Source organism: Acytostelium subglobosum (assembly GCF_000787575.1).
Source record: "Acytostelium subglobosum LB1 DNA, scaffold: scaffold12, whole genome shotgun sequence".
Taxonomy (NCBI): Eukaryota; Evosea; class Eumycetozoa; order Acytosteliales; family Acytosteliaceae; genus Acytostelium; species Acytostelium subglobosum.
The window spans coordinates 613,362-636,726 of record NW_012236521.1 but is presented as its reverse complement, the minus strand read 5'-3'; the positions used below and the strand labels follow the sequence as shown (position 1 = coordinate 636,726).

Sequence of the window (23,365 nt, the reverse complement as noted above, 5' to 3'; positions counted from 1 at the left end):
CTCGCGAGTGTGTTGTGTTATGGATGAGTTCTTGGTGAGGTTGGTGACGTGAGCGAGAGGTGGCAACAAGTGGACTTGAATGGGCGCGTGTGCCAAACACGAACGAAACTCATCTAACTTTGTTCATTCATTGATGTGCGAGTCAAAGACGAACGAAGTAAGATGAATAGATTGTTATTGGTCGTAAGACCATTGACAAGAACTACATTCATAAGACAATCGACAACATGTCTCATCAAACCAAGTAATGATGTCATTGCCAGGCATTACACTTCAACCTCATCAACGTCATCAAAGAGTAATGATAATAATAATAATAAGAAGAAGTTAGAATATGGAGATGTAGAGGATTATGATGTTGATGATAATGATCAACAGAATAAGAAGAAACAACAACATCAACAACAATTCAAAGCAAAGTTAAGATCTGAATCAAAGAAGGAGGAGAAGGAGAAGACGACGAGGAAGACAAGATATAGAAGTCCTCCTCGTGAGATGGAGACATGGCTAAAGGGACATATGAAGAAGTTCTTGGTCAAGGTGCATCCCGATGTCTTGCACGATAAGCCTGATCTTGCCAACACCAATCAGAGGTCATTGACGTTGCTCAACAATCTGCTGCGCAATAGAGATGCCTATATACGCGTTCACGAAGGCAGCACCACCGAGATGAAGCTGGAGGCCATCCCCACGACCATCTCCCTCTCCTTCCATCATCAGACCACGACGCCTGGCCAGATTGTTCAAATTGGCCACTTTGAACACGAGATGACGTTTGACGTGCAGCCGCTCGATCTGGCCTCGTCCAAGTCGGCGTTGGCCGACTACGTCCTCAAACTGCGGCTGGACATCTACGCACAGATGTTTGCCGTCTTTCAAAAAGCCGACATCACCATCCCACCGCACGAGCTCCAGGAGTTGGCCCAGCTGCTGCGCCCCGAGGACGAGGGCGACGCCGCCACCGAGTCGTTCGACGACCCCTGGGACGAGACCTTTGAGTCGTCCATCCAGGAAGGCGAGGACGGTCTCAGCATCACTCAGCTGATGGACGAGTTTATCATGCAGAATAATGTGACGACGAGTCGTATCACTGCTGAGCTCAGTCTGGAGCAGTCGACTCTGCTTCAGCTGTTCAACGAGAACAAGATATTCTTTTATTATGGCGAGCAGATCAAGGGCGATATGAATGTGATGCGATCACTTGGTAAGCGTCGTGACGCTGAGCTACAGATACTTCATCTCAAGGGCAATCTGGAGCAATTGGAGTTTAGTTCATGGCATCAACTACCGATACTGATTGCGATGCCTCAGTATGTTGATCAACTTCGTCAATCACTGGCCACCAGTAACTTTGTAGTGTTGCCACGTGACTTTGATCCAGTGGAAACACTATCATACATCAAGGAGGAGGTACCAGATATGGTGGAAGGCTTCAAGGCTCTATACTCAGTTTCAAAGAACAACCTATCAATCCTGGAACGATCAGCTGATGAACTTAAAAGGTTGGTTATGGTACCATCTCCCACTCGATCAATCATTCACTTATCCAATCCAATCATGTCTTTAGTTTGTTGGGTGCGAACAGTGTAACAGTGGAGAACCTTTACTCAATGAATCAGAGGACGATGAAGAGTTCAAAGCTCAAGTTCTCAAAGGCAAGGGCTGCTCTCGATCAAATGGGTATCCCAGTTACCAAACTGATAGAGGAGGTGCGAGCTCAACAATGGACTTCATTGCCCGAGACAAAGTTGGGTCAAGTCCCTGGACGACTCAAATTATCAGGTGCCAAGCTACACGACTTGAATGCATTGATTGCTCAATACGGCGGCCGCCAATCAGCGCCGGACAAGAGCAAGTCTAGCGGCTCAGCATCAACGCCACCGCCATCACCATCGACATCATCAGACTTGCAAGAACAACAGTATGATAACTTTCTCGACCTTAGATACAAACCTCTGACAATTGTCAACCCAAATACGTTCAATTATTTGGAGTCTGCACCTCATATTGGATCAGCAATGGAGTGCATCACCAAACTGAGAGAGATGGTAAACACTGAACATCGAGTGCCAATGGCATTCCCCGATCCAAATGTCGATGAATATGAGCACGACGACAGCGATGGCAATGGAAGTTCAGCATATCTTAGACATCGCAAACCGACTGATCTCTTGGCGACCTCTGTGGACGCAGATCACAACCCACAAACAATGACTGTTGATGTAGTGAGCAACTTCACATTGCCAGTATTTGGCAACAATCCTGAACCATCCGCCACAGCCCAAGAACAAGAACAAGAACAAAAACAATCACACGTCAAGACAACTTCCAAACAACAATCATCATCACGCCAACAACAACAACAACAACGACCAACAATCAAGGAAACAAAGATAGTAGCACAGCCAAAACAAAGACTTGCAGACTTTGGTTGGGCTAATCTTCACTTGGTGCTCTCCGATCATTATCAGTTCATCATGTCACCCGAGAATGACATGGCCTACATTTACATCCCAATCAACTTCACAGAGACAGAGCTACTGCTCTTTCTGAACGCCAACTACAACAAGATATCAACGATACAGAAGGAGTTCTATGCGCCCGTGCTCGAGTCGACGGACCTCGTGCTCAAGATGCAGCTGGTCGAGTCCATGTTGCAATCGATCAAAGAGAGACACGCACTTTCCAGCGTTAAGATTGATGGCGCAATCGTCAAGAAACTTCCACTACAGTACAAAGCTGTGAAGCAACTGCGTGCCAACATGGCGTCAATATCCAATGAGGAGGCCAATGCACTTCGAGCCATTGGACCAAACATTGATATTATCATTGGTGCAAAGGATGTGTTTGTCGAGTACCATGATCAATCAATGAAGCAAGCTACCATCTACCTACCATCCAAACTGGTCGACTCCATTCCCTTTGGCCAACTAATTGATCATATCTACAATGAATCAGCATACTTCCGACGTATCCTCAGTGGTGTGCCCTACCATCCATCCGTCGAGGATGAACAGGAGCTACAGGAATAAACAATGAAGTAGACGCGACCCTTTAATTGGATACAATTATATAATTATATATTATATTATTATGTTATATATGATACTTTATAAAGTAGGCGATGATTGGATCGTTGCAGAGAAGGAAAGAAGGAAGGAAGGAAGGAAGGTATGTACGTATGCTACAAATAGGCGGGAAGAAAAAAAAAAAGGGAGGAAGGAAGGTAGGAAGATATGGACACAACAATCGGTCTTGTGTGCCAATGATGTACACCTTATGCAGACGTTTCGGTTGGGGGCTTGGATGCGTTGCTGTCGTCTTCGTCATCGGAATCGAATGTGGCATGTACTGGTCCTGAAAGGGAAGCCGAGGTGGTGCCCGAGGCCGATGCTGACACATGCTCAGGGGTCACGGTCACGGTAACATTGCCCTCCTCACCAACGACGAACGATGGCACTGCTCTGGACTCTGGATTCTCGGACACCATGCTGGTCAGACCACTCATGCCAGAGAGCTTGGTGTTGCCCATGCTCTCAAAGATGGAGCTCGACGACGAGTCCAGGTTGTAGACACGGAAGAACTTGGGGATGAACAGGATCAGCAGCGAGATGGTGGTGATGAACAGGGCGGCTGAGCCAATGATGATTGTCTGTGATGTGTCGGTCTGTGGCGACACCATCAGTGGCACGACAATGAAGATTGTCACGAGACATGCGTAGAGCACATAGGCAATGGGCTTGCACTCGTTGAACTCGAGGATGTCCACGATTCTGATCTTCCATGAGACAAAACTGCCAATCATGATCAGCAAGGCAAAGACGCACAGTACCAGGATGAGCAGGATGGAACCTGCGCGGGTCATCTCACAGGTGTCAGTGAACTGATATTTGGACAGGCCGGCATTCGACTGGACAGCGCGCAGGTTGCCAATAGGGCCAACGGCCATGAGAATGAGAAGCGCAACGATGATGGCCACGAGTCCCATCACCCATGGGTACAGCTGGGAGTTGGTCACACGGACAACCTTTAGACGTGGATTGTCAAAGATGAGCCAGATTCTAAAGTTCTTGACGACCAAACTGCCAATGAGCAGTGCGTATCCGACGGCTGGGAACCAGAAGCGCAAGTTACACGAGGCGTCGGACTTGGGGAGCGAGAAGACGATCACGCCCACATATGTGAGGATGCCTCCAAAGATGATGTTGTAGCAGAAGAATGGACTGGCCGAACGAATGGATGATGAGCTGCGGTAAATAAACACGAGGATCATCAGGACAACGGCCAGGAGGATCATGACGCCCGAGGCAGTGGTCAGACCTATGAGCACGGGTATCGATACGCCAACCTTGGTCAGTGGAACCTTGTAGTAGCCGAGATAATTGATGCCTGGGTATGGATCATTCATAAAGAAGAACTGTGCCACAGACATACAATTATTGACGGTTGCTGACATATTGGGGAAGATAAAGTGATTGTACTCATTACAATAGTATGGATGTGATGTGAATGGCATGCCAATCAATCTTTCGACCTCTTCATTCACCTTTTGTCGGATGGTTGCATTGACCTATTGATTGAGTGATTGAGTCATTGTTAGTTCATGTTTGGCGCCACGAAGAGAGGATGTGGATATATACTTGGAAACTGAACTTTGAGAGCTCGAGGAATTTGTTGTTAAAGTCTCCCCAGTCCTTCCTGGAGTAGCTGGAATTGGTAATGACCAATTGGGTGAAGTTGATGAATACTGGAGCCCAGTTGGTGACAAATCCAAATGCAATGTTCTCACCATAGAGTCTGCTTTGTGGATATCCATTGGTACCCATGCCAATCACTCCTCGCTTGAGTCCAGCAGTGACCACAGTGTTATCGTCCTGGTTCTGACTGATGATATCAATGCCACGATCAATGATATCGTTTGTGGCGCCAGTGGCATTGTCAACGGCGTGCCACGAGCCCGTGTTCCACACGGTGACGGTGACGTTCTCGCCGGGTCTGGCGCGCTGTGCGCCAACAAACAGTGCATTGGCATTGTAGTTGGCCACGTCGGGCAGGCCGGGCGCCACGTATCCGATCATCTTGGTCTGTGTCCAAAGGCCGGCAAAGTAGCCAATCATGTAGTTGCAGATGGCGATGTTGTAGGAGAAGAACGACAGGTTGGCCGTGGTGTTGGCGTTACGTCCACGCGTCAGGAAACGGATCTCGGGATGGATGCCGGCGTAGAATATGGTGGGGCCGGTCATCTCGGTGGACGTGGTGATGATGCCGTTGTAGCCATCGTTGATCAATCTCTCGATGGTGTCATTCAGGATGCCCCTGCCAATGTCTGGATAGATGTGGATGTTTGTAGAGTTTAGAAGTCTCTGTGCGCTGATCACACCCTCATTGATCATTGCATTGAATCCAAAGTCATTGATCTTTCCGTTGGCCACAACAGCAATCTTAAAAGGATGTTGGGCATCTATAACTGTTGTCCAACATGCCAAACAAACAATCACAATCCACAACAATGTAGTTGTTTGTTGGATAATGTTTGATGACATATCTGTATGTTTGTGTTTGTGTTTGAGTGTGTGAGTGAGTGAGTGTGAGTTTGAATCAATCAATCAATCAATGTGATCGATCAATCGAATGTGATATATAAGTATATATATATAAGTATAAAGTATATGTATGTATATGTGTGTGTGTTTAAAGATGGAGATGGTTTATGTGATTGATTGTTTGATTGATGAGTTGTTAAATTGGATATGTATAACCTCGGATCGTTGTTTGGTGTCACAGTCTAAGGAAAATGGGGATATTCTTGATACGTGAATCAATCGAATGAATGCTCGATACTGGCCCATTGTGGCCCGAAGTGATCAGAAGGGGAGTGATTGAATGATGATGGACTGTTGGTCCATTCATTCATTCATCAACCATCAATCTGTCTACAAAACACTTCACGTAAACTTTGGTCGCCATCACTCGACCAACGATCAAATATTATTGGGCAGTGTACCCTTCGTTGCTGTTAGCCACAACAACTTTCCAAGATGCAGCCACTCATTGTCTACCCCTGCCACTGATCAGAGTGATATCCAGTTTTTTTTTCCAAACCAAAGCGGCGCGTCGGTCACTCACTCGCTCAGCACACGCATGTGTGGTGACTCTTTAAATTTATCATCAATTCAAACTTGCAAACGAATCAATCACGGGGGTGGCGCACGTGTTGGGGTAGGGTGTCAACGAACGACAACCATTGAATTAATCTCACACGCTGCTTATTCAAGTGCCGGTGATTGTCCCCAGATATAAGTTAATGAAATGGGGTGACATCAATAAACAGTTAAATTGGCGTCAGCCCGCCCCATTGAGACAAGAGAGCTCACGATGAGATAGAAGGTTGGCTTGGGTGTGGTGGACTAACTCCACTGTCGTTCACTCAATCACCCAGTAGATCACGCATTCACCCCTTTGGTCGACTTCTAATTTGGTCACTATGTAAGTGACTACACTATTATTGCCAACCAATCAAATAACTTGAATGATCGGTATGTGTCTTTGTCTGTTGTGTGTGTGTGAATAAGCCACAAGCTTTCATACCAAGTGGCCTATGTTTGCAAAGTAAGAGATCGATAGGCAGATAGTAGTGTCACCCTAGGGTAAGTAAGGTAACAGATGTCATGTATGTATGTATGAGTAACAGTAACGACAGGTCGCCAGACCACAGACCACAGACCTCAAACCCTAACCTCATAACATCCACGATGACATGCGTCCAGACATGGTTTGGACTAGACGACCAGTCTTTGGATCTTGTCAGTCGGTCTGGTGGTAGTTGCAAAGTTCTTCGGCATCTTTCTTTGTTTAGCGTGATATATATCTCTAAACAGTTTTAGATTTAGAACGACCAGTCGTCGTCGTCGTTCACTGATCAGTGATCGCCCATTCATTCCTAAACAACCTGGTAAAATACCGATCGGTAACATAACCTTAAACACTTGACTTACTCCTATTTGTTTGGATCTATACCCTTTTGGATTGTATCAATCAATCTAGTTGGTCACCTATTAACTACATTCATTCATTCATCCATAGCTCATTCATTCGTTCATTCATTCATTCATTGTTCGCTCAAAGAGAGAATTAGTGATTTGTGTGTTGCTTGAGACGTCTCCATCTTGACGAAAATATCTGGATTTGATTTGATTGATTGAATGACTTGTGATTGATTGTTATTCAATACAATGGTAAGATGATCATAATGTTTAATAAACAAAGAATAGATTGTTAAGATGAAGAAATATACTATTACCATCATTGTTATAACCATATTATTGGTCACTATCTGCTTTGCCAATGCTTCAAAGCAGAAGAAGAATGGTGTATTGCCATGGATGGGCCTTCAAAGGACAAACGAATCAATCGCTTCAGACTTGGAAGTAATGTACAATCCATTCATTCACTCATTCACTCAATCAATCACTTACATTAAGTTGATCATCTTAGGAAATAGAGAGTATATCAAACTTATTGAGTGCGGTGGCATTTGAAAGATTTAACTTGGGTCCAAACTCAACATTGATACTTAATAACTTTACAGATGTAATACCAACGATCAAATCATACGGTCTTCAAACATTGCCAATGATATCAACATGTTGTCCATGGGGTCGTCCAGAAGTAATTGAATACGCCCGTGAACTATTCCGTAATCCACAACCATTCATCACATCTGCAGTTCAATAGTAAGTCTTACTACCCTATACACATCTTGAGTATATAAGCTTACATGGACATATACTCTAAGTGCACTTGACGAAGGATTCAATGGATACAGTGTGGACATTGAACCTGTGGGCGGCAATGCACAGGATGCAGAAGACTATGCAAACTTTGTAGATATGTTTGCAAATGAACTACATGCATTTGGAAAGATACTCACTGTTTGTGCTGCCACATACGATCCATTCTGGAATCTTACATTACTGGGTCGCACTCAAGTCGATCTCATCTACACGATGAACACCTACGCCAGTAACCTAACAACATTCACTCAACAATTCCAATTCTCTGTCGAATCAATACCTTTGAACAAACTTGTAAGTGAATCCACTATCTCTTATCCAATGACTGATTGAATGAATGAATGACTGACTGACTATTTGTTCCATCTTTACTTTAGGCCATTGGACTGATGACAGTAGGTGATAACAATGAACCATTCAGCGATGCAGAGCTTCAAGCAAGATTCGACATGATCAACTCTGCAAAGATTAGTAACATTGGTATATGGGATGCACCTATACCATCTGCTTGGTTCCCATTCCTCAAGCAATACGTTGTTGATGTTGTTGATCAATCAAACAAATAATTAATTAACTTCATTGTTATTGGTTACACGAATGAATGAATGAATGAAAGTGTTTGAGGGAATGGGGCTAACAAAAGGTTGTGTTTGAATAAAACAGTCTATGCCGATGAGTGAATGGGTGGTAGACTGTGCCCTTGAGAGTTTGAGAGGGGGAAAACTATTCATTGTACCCAATCGGGTGATCTTGATTACCTCTTGGGGCAGTTTTGCAACTTGAATGACTTGATTCAATTTGAGTGGATGTTGTTTATTATTAATAAGAATAAATAAGTTGTTGTGTATCGCTCTCTCTCTCTCAATGTAACTCAACTCAACATACAATACAATACAAAGACAGATTACAACATCATACATACACACAAACACATACACACACACATACATCAACGATTCAATTATTAGATCAGTCATTCATCAATAGTCATACCTTTGAGGACAGAACACTCTATCAAATATATAATAATAATGTCTGTTCAGATTAGTCCACCTCAATTGAGATTCAAACATGTACATGTAAGTGATAATTCAAAATGAAGAGGACATGCATGTCTAAAGGATGAATGAACAAATTATTAATATTATTATATTGTAATAATAATAGGGAGAGGATAATAAGAGATTATCATTCAGTGTATGCAATAATGGATTCAATCTAGTTGATATGATTGTACATATTGAGGAATTGGGACATTGTGTTAAATTGCCAGATGTCAGAGGTGTATATTCAAAGCATTGTCCAAATGAACCTCATATCCCACTCAATCCTCAAGAGCATAGATACTTCAATATAACCTATCAACCACAATCCAATAACGCTTGTGATCATAAACTATCAGGATCATTGGTTGTCAAGTATAAAGTACGTGGATCAGATCAAGAGATTGTTGTTCCAATTCCAATTGAAGGTATGTCTGTCTGTCAATGTCATTGATTGATTGGTTGAATGGAATAGGAATACATACTTACAATCATACTTCAATGACATAGTTGAGCCGTAATGAATGAGTCAGTGGAAGAGGTACTCTCTACTACACTTGTAATATGTCAGCCGATGCCAACAACGAGTGTAGCAGTAGTCCATTCATCATAAGACACCTATGTATATATTATAACCATGTATCAAGCATAAGGCTAGCCCTATGCCATTATCAAACTAAGACAACAGACATTGTACACACACATAACTTAACTTAAACAAACAATAACAACGATACCAAGTAGCGCATGCTTGGTAATCACTAACTAACTTAACATAGACACTATCCACCTACTCTTATTCCTTGATTGATTGTTTGATTGATTGAATAGCTGTTGTTGTTGGACTACAAGATCCATGATCTTGATTAATTTAGTGCTTAAGAAACAAAGGTAACCAGTTTAATAATAGTTGTACTAGCTGCTTATAGACGACGACCTCTGTGACCACCCTTTCTTCTGGTAGAGTCGGTTGGGATTGGTGTAACATCCTCGATACGACCGATTCTTCATACCCGAACGGGCAAGAGCTCTGAGGGCGGATTGGGCACCTGGACCTGGGGTCTTGGAACCGTTACCTCCGGTGGCTCTGAGCTTGATGTGCAGAGCGGTGATACCGAGCTCCTTGCATCTGGCAGCGACATCCTGAGCGGCCATGGTGGCGGCGTATGGGGAAGACTCATCACGATCAGTCTTGACCTTCATACCACCTATTATTGTCGATTGATTAATGATTGATTGATTGATTGATTGTTAGGTACATCTGTGTTCGATCCTGTTGGGTGTGTCATTGTCCATGAGACCTGTCATCCCCTGTATTGTTGTTGTGCTGTTGTGTTGTTGTGATGTGTAGTTTATCACTTACCAGTAACACGGACGATGGTCTCCTTTGAGGAGAGATCGGTCACATGAACGAAGGTATCGTTGAAGGAGGCGAAAATGTGAGCAACGGCCAGGACCTCTTCACCTGGTCTGTTACCGATCTTGTTGGCAAGATTCTCAACTTGCTTTGGGGCAGAGACTTTCTTGGACTATTAGATTAGATTGAGAGTAGAGGTATCTGTTAATGAGTCTGTCCATTGTCTTTGGTTGATGATCATCATCATATCCATTCAATCATTCAATCATTCAATCGATCAATCCGAGATGATCCTAGTCTGTGTTGATGGTTGATATAGTCGATGGAGTTGTCGCTAGAGTATCGCGATGCTGTAGGTATAGACAGAGACATACCATGGTGAGTGTTTGCGGATGGATGTGAAAAGGATGTGCGTGTTGCCTTCATGAAGGTATATCAATCCCACGAGGCTCGCTGCAGAGCTCACTCCTCGTCTCCTCCATCCCACAACCTCATTGTGAAAATAAAATAAAATTAAATTGAAATACAAATCAAAACGTTACCCGATTTATTCCCTTGGTGTTCAACATCATCAAAGATGGTAATATGTTGTTAATATATATACATGCTTGAACATCAATGAATGACATAGTACAACAACAACAACAACAACAACAGGATACAAAGGATAATGAGAGGCTTGTTGTATTCATCTTGGGAACGACTGGTGTGGGCAAGGTATGATTGATTGATTGATTGAATGAATGAAGTGACATGTTACCTGACATACTACCTTGACATTATATATATATAGTCAAAGCTTGCAATAGAGTTGGCTAAGAAGTATAATGGAGAGATAATAAGTAGTGATTCAATGCAACTTTATAAAGGTGCTGATGTCATTACCAACAAAGTGACAAACGAAGAGATGGAAGGTATTACACATCATATGATGGATATCCTAGAGATCAATCAAATGGATTATAACGTTGGCGCATTCATAGCAACTGTTATACCAATAGTATGTATCTATATTGACTTGATTGATTGATTGAATGAGTGACACTGACTGACATTCCTTGAATGAAGATCGATGATATACTTGCAAGAGGAAGACTTCCAATCATTGTTGGAGGTACACATTATTATACAACATCAATACTTTGGAGTAATACTCTCATTTCATTCGATGAGGATACATCACAGAATGTTCAATCGATGGCATTCGCGACTTCACCAACATCCACACCATCCAATACATCAACTACATCAACGACGACAACAACGACAACGACTACTACAATGGCGACATCACCAACACCATTGCCTGTACAAGATAGGATATATACTTATGATAAATTGAAAGAAGTTGATGAGTTGATGGCCAAGAAGTTACACAAGAATGACGCGAGGAAGATAAAGAGAAGTCTGGATATTTATTATGACACTGGAAAGAGACATAGTGACATGGTCCTCGAACAGAAGAAGACACAGAGATATCGTTCATGTTTGATTTGGTTGGATTGCTCAGGTGATGCACTAGAACAACGATTGAATGATCGTGTCGATACGATGCTCACACGAGGCATGGTTCGAGAGATCTTTGACGTGTTCCAACGCGACGACATAATCAATCAGAACAGCACGGAGAACTTCACCAAGGGCATCACACAGGCGATCGGTGTCAAGGAGTTGTACCCATATTATCAACTGCGCGTCAAGAGGACCGATGGAGACGAGGCCGACAATCAGATGGAACGGGCAGAGTTGGACAAGGGCGTGCAACAGATCAAGATAAGGACCAGACAGTATGCAATCAAACAGAGGAAGTGGGTCAAGAAGTTGACCGACTATGATCAATTGGTGTTGCATCGATTGGACACCACTGATTTGGCATCTTGGAAGACATCAGTATCAGATGTCGCTCATGACATTGTACAGACATATTTAGACAACAAGGAATCAGAGAGATATAATAGACAACATCAACTTGGTGATGGTGACAGTGGTGATGGCAATGGAAACAACAACAACAAGAAACAAAAGACAAAGTCATCATCATCTTTGGACAAATGGGAGAAACACTATTGTGAAGTATGCGATAACAAAGAGTTGAATGGTGCATTGCAGTGGCGCAATCATCTCAAGTCCAAAGTACACAATAACAAAGTGGCAAAACTAGAGAGACAAAGAGAAAGAGAACGCAAGTCACAACTGGAGGCAACCCAAACCCAAGGTGTTAATGATGTTCCAATCAACGACGACAACAATGCCGATGTCATTGTTAATGATGATAATAATAATAGCTCGTCGTCTTCTTCGTCTTCAGCAGCAGCAGATGTTGTTGGGCCAAGTTGATCGATCAACTCATTGAATCAGAGTTCCAGTTTCAAGGTTGTAAAAAACTTGGAATTGGTTGGGTGCCTGTGCAAATCTTTGTTGACTCACGATGGGTCAGAGACTGACAATCCCCCCACCACGCATCTGACTGGCTGATCAAACACTGCTCACACTTCCTGAAAGAAGGGGAAGAACACTTGAACGCCTAAAGTTGTTGTTTAGTTAGTGATGCTGTTCATCCTCATTCTCATTCATTCATTCATTATTCAATACTTGAACTTATACATACATAATTAATTACTTATACATATAATATATAATACTATACTTTTGTAAATACATTACCTATCTGTGGTTGTTGGAGAAATGGATGAGCATATATCATTCGATGTACAGTTTAGTGGCAGTGGATTGCCTGTTACACTACCGCTTAATGCTACTGTACTTGACTTGAAGAATCAATTGGAAGCATATACTGGTATAGCAATTGATAGACAATTGATACTGAATCTTACTGATGGTATGATTATGTGATTGATTGAATCATTGAACGATTGAACCGATTGAATGAATGGCTACTAACTGTCAATATCAACAATGTATATAGTTAAGGATAATACACAACTTGCTTCGATGGAGTTGAATAATGTAGAGATGGTTGAAGTGGCTGCAAAGGAAGTTGACACAAAGGCCAATAACGCGGATGTTAATGCCGAAGACAATGCCAATGCCAACGCCAACGCCAATGAAGAGGTTGCCAACACAAATGGAAATGATAACAACAACAACAATAATAATGATAATGATAATGCCAATGAAGATGGTAACGCTGCCGACCGTCCAATAGCAACATCTGATGAGATTTTGGAAGAGTTTGATGAGGATGATGGAGACTATGAGGTATATCAAGGCAATGGATACGCAACAAACTTTATGCCTGCTGCCAGCAGTGATGCAATGTCTGCTTATGACCTGATGAATATCATCGATCAACTGCCGCACAACAACTTTGCCGAGGATCTCAAGGCCATGGGTCTGATCGTGCCACCATCCTACGAGCACTCATTCAAAGAAGCATTGGCGCATGGTAGAAAGACTGGCAAGCTGATACTCACGTACCTCCACAACCCAGACAGCGACCTAGCGCATACTTTCTGTTTGTAAGTAGTAGTGGAAGTCGCCCATTCATTCTCGCAAGTATACTAATATGTACTACACAAACAGGGATATACTTCAATCCGAGGAGATCAAACAATATATTGCTGACAACTATGTGTTCTGGGTCGGAACTATCAACGCTGGCATTGAGACATTCCTCATGTCACAGGATCGTTTCGAGAGCTATCCAATAGTAGCAATTGTTGGAAACTTCCGTGGAAGCATACCCAAGCTACTCGAGGTCGTCGAGGGTATCAATGACATCACCAAGTTCTACGAGTCAATTTCAAATCAATCCAATGCCAGCCAACGCGAGTTGACCAAGGTCATGATTGAAGAGTAAGTTCAAAAGATCAACATCCATTGCCTTGGGTGGGAATGATTCCAATCATACTAATCAATCAATCTTAGGGAGGAGAAGCAAGAGAAGAGAAAGTTGGTGGAGGAGCAGGATCTTGCTTATGAGGAATCATTGAAGGCGGATATTGAAAAGGCGAGAATTCAAGAGGAGGAGAGGCAGAAGTTGGAGGCAGAGGCGTGGGCTGCAGAGGAGAAGAAGAATGAAAGACTTAGCCATGGCAAACTTGTACCAGAAGAGCCTGCCAAGGGTCCAGACTCCACACATGTAGTATTCAAACTTCCAAATGATGAGAGATTGGAAAGAAGATTCAATTCAACAGATACCATAGAGACTGTATGTATATTATAATGATCATTCAATCATTCAATCAAGGAGTGTTCACTAACACATCAATCAATCAATCAAACTTAAGTTGTCCAACTATTTGGATGGAAGTGGAGTTGAGTTTGGATCATATCAATTCATAACAATGTTCCCCAAGCGCGTTTATACCAAGCAGGACTTCAAACTTACACTTAAGGAGGCAGAGATACATCCACAATGTATTCTGAATGTACGATCTGAAGATGATTAGTCTTAGCTAGGCATACATTCCTTTGAAGGATGTAAATATATATATATATATAAAGTGTAGATATATCCAGATACATTACAATTACAACTGACATTGACATTGATGTGAAGAGTCGTTCGTTTTTTTGTCAACACTTTATTTTTTTAATTTATTGAGTTTGACTCGCGAGTCCTTTTTTGCTTTTGTCTCTCTCACACCTTTCGTTCTCTTCGCTTGCGACTTGACAAGAATAAACTTCATTCATTACTTTGGATTACCCATACTTCTTTATATATAACATTACATACATATACATCTATACATATATACAAAACATAGTATTTAATCATGTCTGATTCATCTATGTCTGATTCAACTCAACAAGAGCTTGTTGATAGAACTAAGGAGCTTACAACCTCCGACTACTACTTTGACTCATACTCTCACTTTGGCATCCATGAGGTATATGTCTCAACCTCAATCACCAACAACAATGCATGGGTATCAACATGCCCTAACACATTCAATCAATCAAATAATATAAACAGGAAATGCTCAAGGATGAGGTTAGAACTATGTCATACCGAAAGGCTATTATGAACAACAGACATTTGTTCAAGGATAAGGTTGTATTGGACGTTGGCTGTGGCACTGGTATTCTGTGTATGTTTGCCGCTGATGCTGGAGCACGTCTGGTTATCGGTGTCGACAACTCTGAGATTCTGCCAATTGCCCAGAAGATCATCAAGGCCAACAAGTATGAGGACAGGATCGTCCTGATAAAGGGCAAGATGGAGGAGGTCAAGCTGCCCGTCGAGAAGGTCGACATCATCATCTCCGAGTGGATGGGCTACTTCATGCTGTACGAGGGCATGTTGGACACCGTCCTGTTTGCCCGTGACAAGTATCTGGTGCCAGGTGGCATCATCATGCCCGACAAAGCATCGCTGCACATCAACGCCATCGAGGATGCCGAGTACAAGGAGGACAAGATCGAGTACTGGAACAACGTCTATGGTTACGACATGAGCTGTATCAGAGAGATTGCCATCGTTGAGCCATTGGTCGACGTTGTCAAGCCAAACATGATCGTTACAAACGACTGCAACATTTTAGTATGTAGTCCACTTCATTCATTCGCTCAATCAATCAATCACATTGATGGCATGGATTCAATCAATCAATCTGACACGATACCTTTGCAACTCAACTTAGAATATCGATATTATGACAGTGACCAAGGAGCAGCTGCCTTTCAAGTCGCAGTTCAAGCTTAGAGCAGACAGAGACGACTCTATCCACGCCTTTGTCGTCTACTTTGACATTGAGTTTAGCAAGGGTCACAAGAGTGTGTTCTTCTCCACTGGTCCACGCGCCAAGTACACTCACTGGAAGCAGTCGATCATGTACATTGACGACGTGATCCGCGTCAAGAAGGGCGAGCTCATCAACGGAGAGATCGACGTTGCCCCATTCCAGGCCAACAAGCGCGACCTCAAGATCAAGTTCTCCTACGACTTTGTTGGCAGCCAATGCAAGTTTGCCGACACCATCGAGTATCACATGAGATAAGTTCAAGTGCTGGCCTCGCCTAGCAATGTTGATTCATTCGCCCGGACGATCTAAAATAAAGATGATGTCGTCGTCGTTATCCTTAGAACGATGTATTGAGTCGATAGATGTGGCAGTAGTCGATGATGTGCTCTTGATGCAGCTGACCAGTTGCCGCCGTGAATCCAATGTGGGCCTCATCATTGTTCTCCAGACGTAGTAGTACTTGCAGGTCGAGGTTGATCTTTAACATTTGTACACCATCCAGTGACACGGTAATATGTTTGGCGGCTGTGGACACGGGGTCGTAGACAATGACAACATTATGTGGCGCGTAGTCGTCCATTCGAAACTTGACCACTGGTGCATATCCGATTGAGTACGATTGCTTGTGTGAGTTGGACTTCCTGCCACCGGTCTGAATGGATATGTGGCTGTTGTCCAGTTCACCATGCTCTCGGTTTCTCCACGTGTCAAACTCAATGGCCACACTGTTGGCGATGCCGCCATAGCCCATGCCAGCACCCTCCCCTGTGGACATGGCCTCTTTGCCCTGTCTGGAGTTCTGGATTACAAAGGCCAGGCCATCTGCCGTGCGTGGGTCATGACCAGATGGGACGGGCTTGCCCATCCTGAAGCCAAAGGTGGCGGTGAATCCGTGCGCCAGATGTCTAACTCTATTTGAGCTCCAACATGCCGAGTTGATATATGGTTCATCAGTAGTGAGTTGTAGTACACTTGTATCACCTATCCATTGTGCATCACCACATGGTGTCATCAATGATCTCTTCAATGTAAATATGGGTAGGTAGTGCAGTATCCTCTGTCTCAACAATTTGTTTGAGAATACATTGTAGGCTGCGATTCCATCAGCTTGTTGATCCTCAAGAGGAGGTATGCTTGATTCCTCTAATGTGGATGTTGTAGTAGTAGTTGTTGTAGTCGTGGTAGTAGTTGTTGCTGGTATTATTACATCATCAACAACAACAACAACATGTTGTTGGTCATAATCACCTTCATTGTCATTATGTAGTCGTTCCTTCTTGTGACACTCTTTGTTTGACATTTGATTCTTCTTCTTTCTCTTTGTACTGCTACTATTATTTAGTTCACTCATATTCATGTACTACTCAGTCAATCAGTCACCGACTGAGATATATTCAATCGGAATGATTCTCTATCTTCCCTCATTTGGTTGGAAACAGAATATGTCATTGTTATAAATGAAAAGCGTATGTTTATGGGAATCACATTGATTGATCAAATCGTGAATGGGTGGGTTATGCGCACCTTACTTTACTCACTATTGCACTCTAAGTTTGGTTCAACCCTTCACAACACACATGGATTGATTACAATTCGCCACCTTGGGGACCACATGTTGTGTCCTTTGCCTGGCAATGTTACCTAACAATGTAACATGTTTATCATTATGACATGTCATTGCACTATTATACTAGTATTTATATAAAGATAGACGAAACTTACTACTACTTGTATTGATATTCATTCATTCAATCATTCAATGGTGATGTGTACGAACAGGTCATCAATATGACATTCAATCATCAACATCAATCCAAATGGTCGCGGCAACAGCCAATCATTACCTTTAGCACAATCCTACTTTTGTTGTTACAACTTATAATTGTTGATGTATCACTTGCAAAAGGTAGGTTCGTCAATCATCATCTCAAGTCAGTGCGCCTAATTTACTGACCATGTATGAATGAATGAATTTAGTTATTTATATTAATGTAGGATTAACGTGTATAACTACATCACCTGGATGTGATATTAGTAGTTCAACCAGTTGGATAGACCAGCAATTACCATCAATTGCTGATGTTGCATATTTAAATGGCACTGCCGCTGATGTGACACCAATACCAAGTTTATATTTATATCTACCGGACAATGTCAACATGACAGTTGGATCGCTTCAAGTTATTGGCAACTTTATAATCACACTTCAAAATGGATCGGCTATGACTGTCAACAATGATACGATGCTCGATCATTCAAACATCTGGATTGGACAATCCGCATCATTCTCGATGAACTCAATGATTGTTGCCTCGGCCAATATATCTTCCATTACATCGAACAATGGACAACTTAGTGTTGCCAACAATATTACAACATTGGCTCAGAGTGGCCAATCATTCTTTACCAACTTGAATCGATTTGGTTCATTGTCCATCCAGTCCAACTCACAGATGGTCATCAACTCCTCGTCAAAGGTCACAATCAACTCCATCGTCTCACAAACAAACAGTACCATCTCTATATACTTGGTCGCTGGCATCGATGTACTTAATAATGTCAACACATATGGCACGGTCCAGTTGACGCCCTTGGGAGCAACTGCTGCTTCTCCGTGCCAGGTCAACTTAAACAATGCCAACCTGACCGACTTAATCATCAATACAGATGGCCAGCCTGCACAAACAAGGACAGTCACACTCACAATGACTGGTACATCCAACATCTACTCAACAAACTTTACTGCACAGCCAGGAAATGTCGATCTATCCATCACTGGAGACACAACACTACGTGGACTATTCAGAGCGGGTAACATCAATGTTTCTGGCACTGGATCATTCACATCTTATGCCTCAATGTACATCAATGACGACATAACAGTCACCTCGGAGGATGCCAGCTTTGTCGTGGGAACACAATACATGCAGGCAAATGTGAATGTTCTTGCAGGCAGTCTCCTCTTCAACACATCAATGACAATGGATGGCGATGTTTCCATATCCTCGACAGGATCAATGGAACTGACCGACTCGTACCTTCAACTCAGAGGTGACTTCATGCTGTCGCCACTCTCTGAACTATACGTGCAGCTTCTTGAGCCATCGATTGGTCTCATCAAGGTCAGCGGACAGGCAGACCTGACCGATGCCATACTCTTCATTCTTCCGCCATCCAGTGGCGATCCCATTCAGTACGACGAAGAGTACATCATTGTGGAGAGTGAGGATATGATTCAGGGCAACTTCCAAAAGGTTAATTCCAACGAAGATATCGAGGACTATCATCTAACGACCGACTCCAACCAACTCGTCCTATTCTTTGGTCAAGAGGATGCCAAGAAAGCATCTCTGATGCCTTTGGAAGGCTGGCAAATGTTGATCATCATCTGTTCAATCATTGCCTTAATAGCCATCGTCGTGGCAGTTGTATTGTATATCAAGAGTAACAGATTGTACAGGCAGTACAAGATAATAAAGTGATCACTCATTCCGAATCAATCACTCAAACATGTTAAAGAGGATGTTAACGTTTAATTATCTTCCTCGCTGTCGTAGTCAATAAAGTCGTTTTGTCTTATACCCTTGGCAGACACGTCGGGACTGGAGGGCACCTGGGAGTCGGCCAGGTTTGCCATGCTCTCGTTCAAAGAGCTGCTGGACATGGACTTTTGAAGCTCGGGCTCAGTCGGTCTAATGAATTTCAGCAGCAGCTCACTGTTCTTGAGCAGCTCCTTCTGGAAGAGGTCCTGCAGGAAGACTTCGAGCATCACACGTCTTGACTCCACAGTGTTTGTGCCCAAGTTATTGAGCAGATGCTTCTTGGGCAGGTCTCTAATGCCAGTGTCTGGGAACTTCTTCTTGAGCTTCTTATGGAGGTGATCGAAATCGCTGTAACGCTTGGATAGAGACGACACCTCACCAGTGCCCTCGTTAACAATATCAATAATATACACCTAGTAAGTTAAGTTGTGATTGAGGGTCAGTCTATGGTTGGAGAGCAAACATCTTGTTGGTGGTGGATGACTTACGGTGAATGGTTTCTTGCCAGGGAGCTTCTTGCTCTCTGTCTTCTTGATCTGAACATTGAATGGTCCTTCACCAACTTGTGCCGGGTCCTACACATCACATCAAGATGGTCATGGATGTTAGTTAACATGTTTGATTGAATGATTGAGTGGAAATACTTACCAGATTGTTTGTGCTGGCATAGTCTGCCAGTCCTAGAGCTGTTGTCATTCTCTTGTTTACCTTGCCCTTCTCGATAAACTCAATGATGGCACCCTTGAGTCTTGGTGTATCAAAGGCAAACATGGCTGTTGTCTCTCCATGTATGATATGAATAGCATTTTGAAGTACTACACATTGGATTGATGTTAGTTCGATGTACACGGCACTATAACAATAACAATAACATACCTTGACTGTCCTCCACATCCTTGACCCTGGTCTTGGCCAACTCAAAGAAGTATTTGAATTGGTACTTGGTGGAGTCACGCTTCTCGACGACGAGGAGTGAGTCGTTGAAGGCAAAGTAGGCCAACTCCTCACGGTCTTTGGCGAAACGACTGTCCAACTGGCACTTGTATATGATGCCTTGCTTGATAAAGTGACGAGATGGGTTGACAAGATCGGTAGACTCGTCCCAGCCAATGAGCGATCGCTGGATCTCCAGCACCTTGGACTGCGACTCGGCCATCTTGATCGACGTGTTGACCTCACCCGCCGCCGACTGTATGAGCTTCAGTGCGGCACGGAGGTTGTCACGATCGATGTGATCGTGCCATGTGTTGGAGTTCATGTCCTGGATCAACAGGATGTATCGCGGGATGCGCTGTACGATTGTGATAAGCAGCGTCTCCAAACTCTGCTTCATGGGGTTCTCGGGATGGTCCAGACATGCCTTGATGAACAAGTTGAACATCTCATTCTTCTTGGCCTTCTGCAGACACTCGATGGCCGTGTCATAGTTCAGACAGTAGGCCTTGTACAACACCTTCATGTAGGGCGCCATCTCGACAAAGATGTCGCCGATCTTTTGGTACGAGTTCCATTGCTTGGCGCGCTCCCTCACACGAGCAAGCAACTCTTTGTTGAATATGTAGATCTCGTTGACCGTTGAGAATATCGTGCTGATGTCCTCTTGTGTCAGGTAAGGGTTGGGCGACACCTTTGAGTTCCATAGAATCTGTTGGTAGAACACATTGACGATCATCTCTATTGCAGCCACATAGTTCTCCTCAGTCGACAATATCTCCTTAAAGCATTTGTTCCTGTGATTGTTCTGTTTGACTGTTTGGAGGTTGTGTTAGATTGATCAAGATATAGGATCAAGATATGATTGGTCTTACTCCTTATATGAAGGGCATGCATGGCGATCCAACGCCTGACATAACTTTGACTCTTGATGATTGATGGAAGGAGTTCGGGATTGTTGTAGCGCTCAAGGTCTATGGGGATGGGCTTGAGCAAGAGTGGCTTCTTTCTCTTGTCATTCTCGTTGACCACTTTGGCAACGGACCACGCCTTCATTGGACTGGAGGACAGTGATTCAATACTGCCATTAGAGTCGGTGCGTCCAACGGGAGTCTTGACCGACGCTGGTATTGGAGTGCCAACAGTGGTGGGAGACGCTGGTGGCGGTGTGCTATCAGCGCTAGATGACACATCGACGCCACGCAAAGTATTGATTCTTGCACGGCCAATGTTGAAGCCAGTGCCCGAGGCGGGTCGCTCGGTAAGTCTTCTCTTCCACTTGACATCTGCTGGGTCTTGGCTTGGTGGCTGTGCCGCTGCTGCGGCCACCGACGTGTTTGGCTGAGCGCTGGTCGTGGAGGTAGTGGCAGTAGCTGTGGCAGTGGCAGCAGCATTGATCACGTTCTCCTGTTTCTTGAAGTACAACAGCAAGTCGTCCAGAGACTCTTCATGCTCTGGTGATGCCGGTGCGCTCAGTGGAGCGACCGGGGCCACATAACTATATTGTGGCTGATGATATATTACAGGTTGTGGTTGTTGTGGCAATGGCTGTGGATGTGGTTGAATGTGTTGCTCCTCCTCATGATGGATGTACTCCTCAACGACAACACTTTGATGTTGCTCATAGTATGGCTGTACTACCTCATCTTCGACTTGTGGCACTATCGCCACATGGTTCAATGTCTCGAATGTGTGATGCTCATCAACATGTTGCTGCACAACATCAACTGTCTGATCCACTTCCTCGATATGTTGCTCCTGTTGCTGTACTACCTCTTCCTCGACTTGTGGCAGTGCTGCCACAGGTTGTTGCTGCTGGTGGGAATAGTTTCCTTTGTCTGGACTCGAGTATGAATATCTTGGCTCACGGTATGAGCCACGAGGTGATACGAGAGACTCACTTCCACTACCATGTGACATTGATAACAATGAAGAAGATGATGGTGATGGTGATGTTGGTAGAGCTGGTACATGTTGTTGTGGTTGTTGTTGGATATGATTATGTTGTGGTTGATGATGACCATGATGAGGCTCTGATTGAATTTGATGTGATGGAGTGGACTGATTGAATGATCCGCCACTCTTCCTTGGCTGTTGTTGCTGTTGATGATGACTGTGTTGTGACAATGGTGTGGCATACTGTTGTACTACATTCCTTCCATTAGCCACCAAGTACAATCTATATATTATACTATGTATCGCCTTTTGATTGCCATCTATAAAGTCTATTTTGTGTTTGAAATGAATATGTGTGAGTTTGAGTTTGAGTGTGTGATCGAATCGATCGATCGGTCGTTCGATTGATCAATCATGTGTGAATGAGTGAGTGGAATAGTACCAACCTTGAGGGGAACATTTAGCATTGAATATATTGTTTGTGTTCATAAAGGTGATGGCAATGTTGATATTCTCAATCATCTGGATCTTATTCTTTGGATTGGCGTAGAAGCGAGTGATACGCTTGTTTGTAATGATCTCCAGTGTAACTATCAGCAACACACCATCCTTCCAATCATCCAAACTATTGAATGTTAACTGTCTTTTTTCCTGCAATAGACTCAATGTCCATTTGATCTCCTACACATCAAGTATGTATGAGTGATTGATTGATCAATACAGCCCAATGTTAGTGAATGTTTAGGGGCAATTTATATATTTATAACTAACCTTTGTATCCATATCTAGATTGATTGAATGGATTGATATATATTATATTTGTTCGTGTTTGTATATATTTATATAAATGCGTGAGTGTATCTTATCTATCTACTAATTGTATGTTGTTGATTATACAATGATAGGTTGACAGTGACCTCCAACCAGACCAATCTAGACACTCAATCACTAACTCATAGGACCCCCTACCCTTCATTTGTAGGCAATGGCCTCAAACACCACCAATGACCCAAGATACCCATCATTCACTATCAATTAATGAAACATAGACATACACACAAAATCAAAAAAGAGTACTATCAATCAAAAAACA

The 23,365-nt window shown here is 43.2% G+C and overlaps 11 protein-coding genes across 11 annotated transcripts; 7 read left to right on the top strand and 4 right to left on the bottom strand.

The window, feature by feature from the left end:
* Nucleotides 1-162: 162 nt before the first annotated feature.
* SAMD00019534_065470 (hypothetical protein) lies at nucleotides 163-3,032 on the top strand (the record flags this gene model as incomplete). The annotated part of the gene is made up of 2 exons (XM_012898367.1): nucleotides 163-1,502; nucleotides 1,568-3,032. 2 exons carry the CDS (start codon nucleotides 163-165, stop codon nucleotides 3,030-3,032), a joined length of 2,805 nt encoding a protein of 934 aa, XP_012753821.1.
* Nucleotides 3,033-3,277: 245 nt separating this feature from the next.
* On the bottom strand, nucleotides 3,278-5,543 carry SAMD00019534_065460 (hypothetical protein; the record flags this gene model as incomplete). The annotated part of the gene is made up of 2 exons (XM_012898366.1): nucleotides 3,278-4,570; nucleotides 4,641-5,543. 2 exons carry the CDS (start codon nucleotides 5,541-5,543, stop codon nucleotides 3,278-3,280), a joined length of 2,196 nt encoding a protein of 731 aa, XP_012753820.1.
* A 1,767-nt stretch (nucleotides 5,544-7,310) lies between these two features.
* Nucleotides 7,311-8,341, top strand: SAMD00019534_065450 (hypothetical protein; the record flags this gene model as incomplete). The annotated part of the gene is made up of 4 exons (XM_012898365.1): nucleotides 7,311-7,427; nucleotides 7,495-7,733; nucleotides 7,796-8,087; nucleotides 8,171-8,341. Coding segments are annotated over 4 exons (819 nt in total), but the record flags the coding sequence as incomplete, so codon positions are not given.
* Nucleotides 8,342-8,824: 483 nt separating this feature from the next.
* Nucleotides 8,825-9,364, top strand: SAMD00019534_065440 (hypothetical protein; the record flags this gene model as incomplete). Its single annotated transcript, XM_012898364.1, has 4 exons — nucleotides 8,825-8,872; nucleotides 8,961-9,077; nucleotides 9,196-9,264; nucleotides 9,347-9,364. The coding sequence occupies 4 exons, from the start codon at nucleotides 8,825-8,827 to the stop codon at nucleotides 9,362-9,364; spliced, it is 252 nt and encodes an 83-aa protein (XP_012753818.1).
* Nucleotides 9,365-9,751: 387 nt separating this feature from the next.
* Nucleotides 9,752-10,619, bottom strand: SAMD00019534_065430 (hypothetical protein; the record flags this gene model as incomplete). Its single annotated transcript, XM_012898363.1, has 3 exons — nucleotides 9,752-10,044; nucleotides 10,200-10,355; nucleotides 10,568-10,619. 3 exons carry the CDS (start codon nucleotides 10,617-10,619, stop codon nucleotides 9,752-9,754), a joined length of 501 nt encoding a protein of 166 aa, XP_012753817.1.
* A 192-nt stretch (nucleotides 10,620-10,811) lies between these two features.
* Nucleotides 10,812-12,530, top strand: SAMD00019534_065420 (hypothetical protein; the record flags this gene model as incomplete). Its single annotated transcript, XM_012898362.1, has 3 exons — nucleotides 10,812-10,910; nucleotides 10,987-11,193; nucleotides 11,262-12,530. The coding sequence occupies 3 exons, from the start codon at nucleotides 10,812-10,814 to the stop codon at nucleotides 12,528-12,530; spliced, it is 1,575 nt and encodes a 524-aa protein (XP_012753816.1).
* Nucleotides 12,531-12,878: 348 nt separating this feature from the next.
* SAMD00019534_065410 (hypothetical protein) lies at nucleotides 12,879-14,605 on the top strand (the record flags this gene model as incomplete). Its single annotated transcript, XM_012898361.1, has 5 exons — nucleotides 12,879-13,032; nucleotides 13,120-13,672; nucleotides 13,737-14,009; nucleotides 14,082-14,364; nucleotides 14,444-14,605. The coding sequence occupies 5 exons, from the start codon at nucleotides 12,879-12,881 to the stop codon at nucleotides 14,603-14,605; spliced, it is 1,425 nt and encodes a 474-aa protein (XP_012753815.1).
* A 327-nt stretch (nucleotides 14,606-14,932) lies between these two features.
* SAMD00019534_065400 (hypothetical protein) lies at nucleotides 14,933-16,153 on the top strand (the record flags this gene model as incomplete). Its single annotated transcript, XM_012898360.1, has 3 exons — nucleotides 14,933-15,046; nucleotides 15,133-15,699; nucleotides 15,800-16,153. Coding segments are annotated over 3 exons (1,035 nt in total), but the record flags the coding sequence as incomplete, so codon positions are not given.
* An 85-nt stretch (nucleotides 16,154-16,238) lies between these two features.
* SAMD00019534_065390 (hypothetical protein) lies at nucleotides 16,239-17,252 on the bottom strand (the record flags this gene model as incomplete). Its single annotated transcript, XM_012898359.1, has 1 exon — nucleotides 16,239-17,252. The coding sequence occupies one exon, from the start codon at nucleotides 17,250-17,252 to the stop codon at nucleotides 16,239-16,241; it is 1,014 nt and encodes a 337-aa protein (XP_012753813.1).
* Nucleotides 17,253-18,123: 871 nt separating this feature from the next.
* On the top strand, nucleotides 18,124-19,383 carry SAMD00019534_065380 (hypothetical protein; the record flags this gene model as incomplete). Its single annotated transcript, XM_012898358.1, has 1 exon — nucleotides 18,124-19,383. One exon carries the CDS (start codon nucleotides 18,124-18,126, stop codon nucleotides 19,381-19,383), a length of 1,260 nt encoding a protein of 419 aa, XP_012753812.1.
* A 50-nt stretch (nucleotides 19,384-19,433) lies between these two features.
* On the bottom strand, nucleotides 19,434-22,794 carry SAMD00019534_065370 (hypothetical protein; the record flags this gene model as incomplete). The annotated part of the gene is made up of 6 exons (XM_012898357.1): nucleotides 19,434-19,856; nucleotides 19,932-20,018; nucleotides 20,092-20,258; nucleotides 20,320-21,192; nucleotides 21,252-22,601; nucleotides 22,719-22,794. 6 exons carry the CDS (start codon nucleotides 22,792-22,794, stop codon nucleotides 19,434-19,436), a joined length of 2,976 nt encoding a protein of 991 aa, XP_012753811.1.
* Nucleotides 22,795-23,365: the final 571 nt, after the last annotated feature.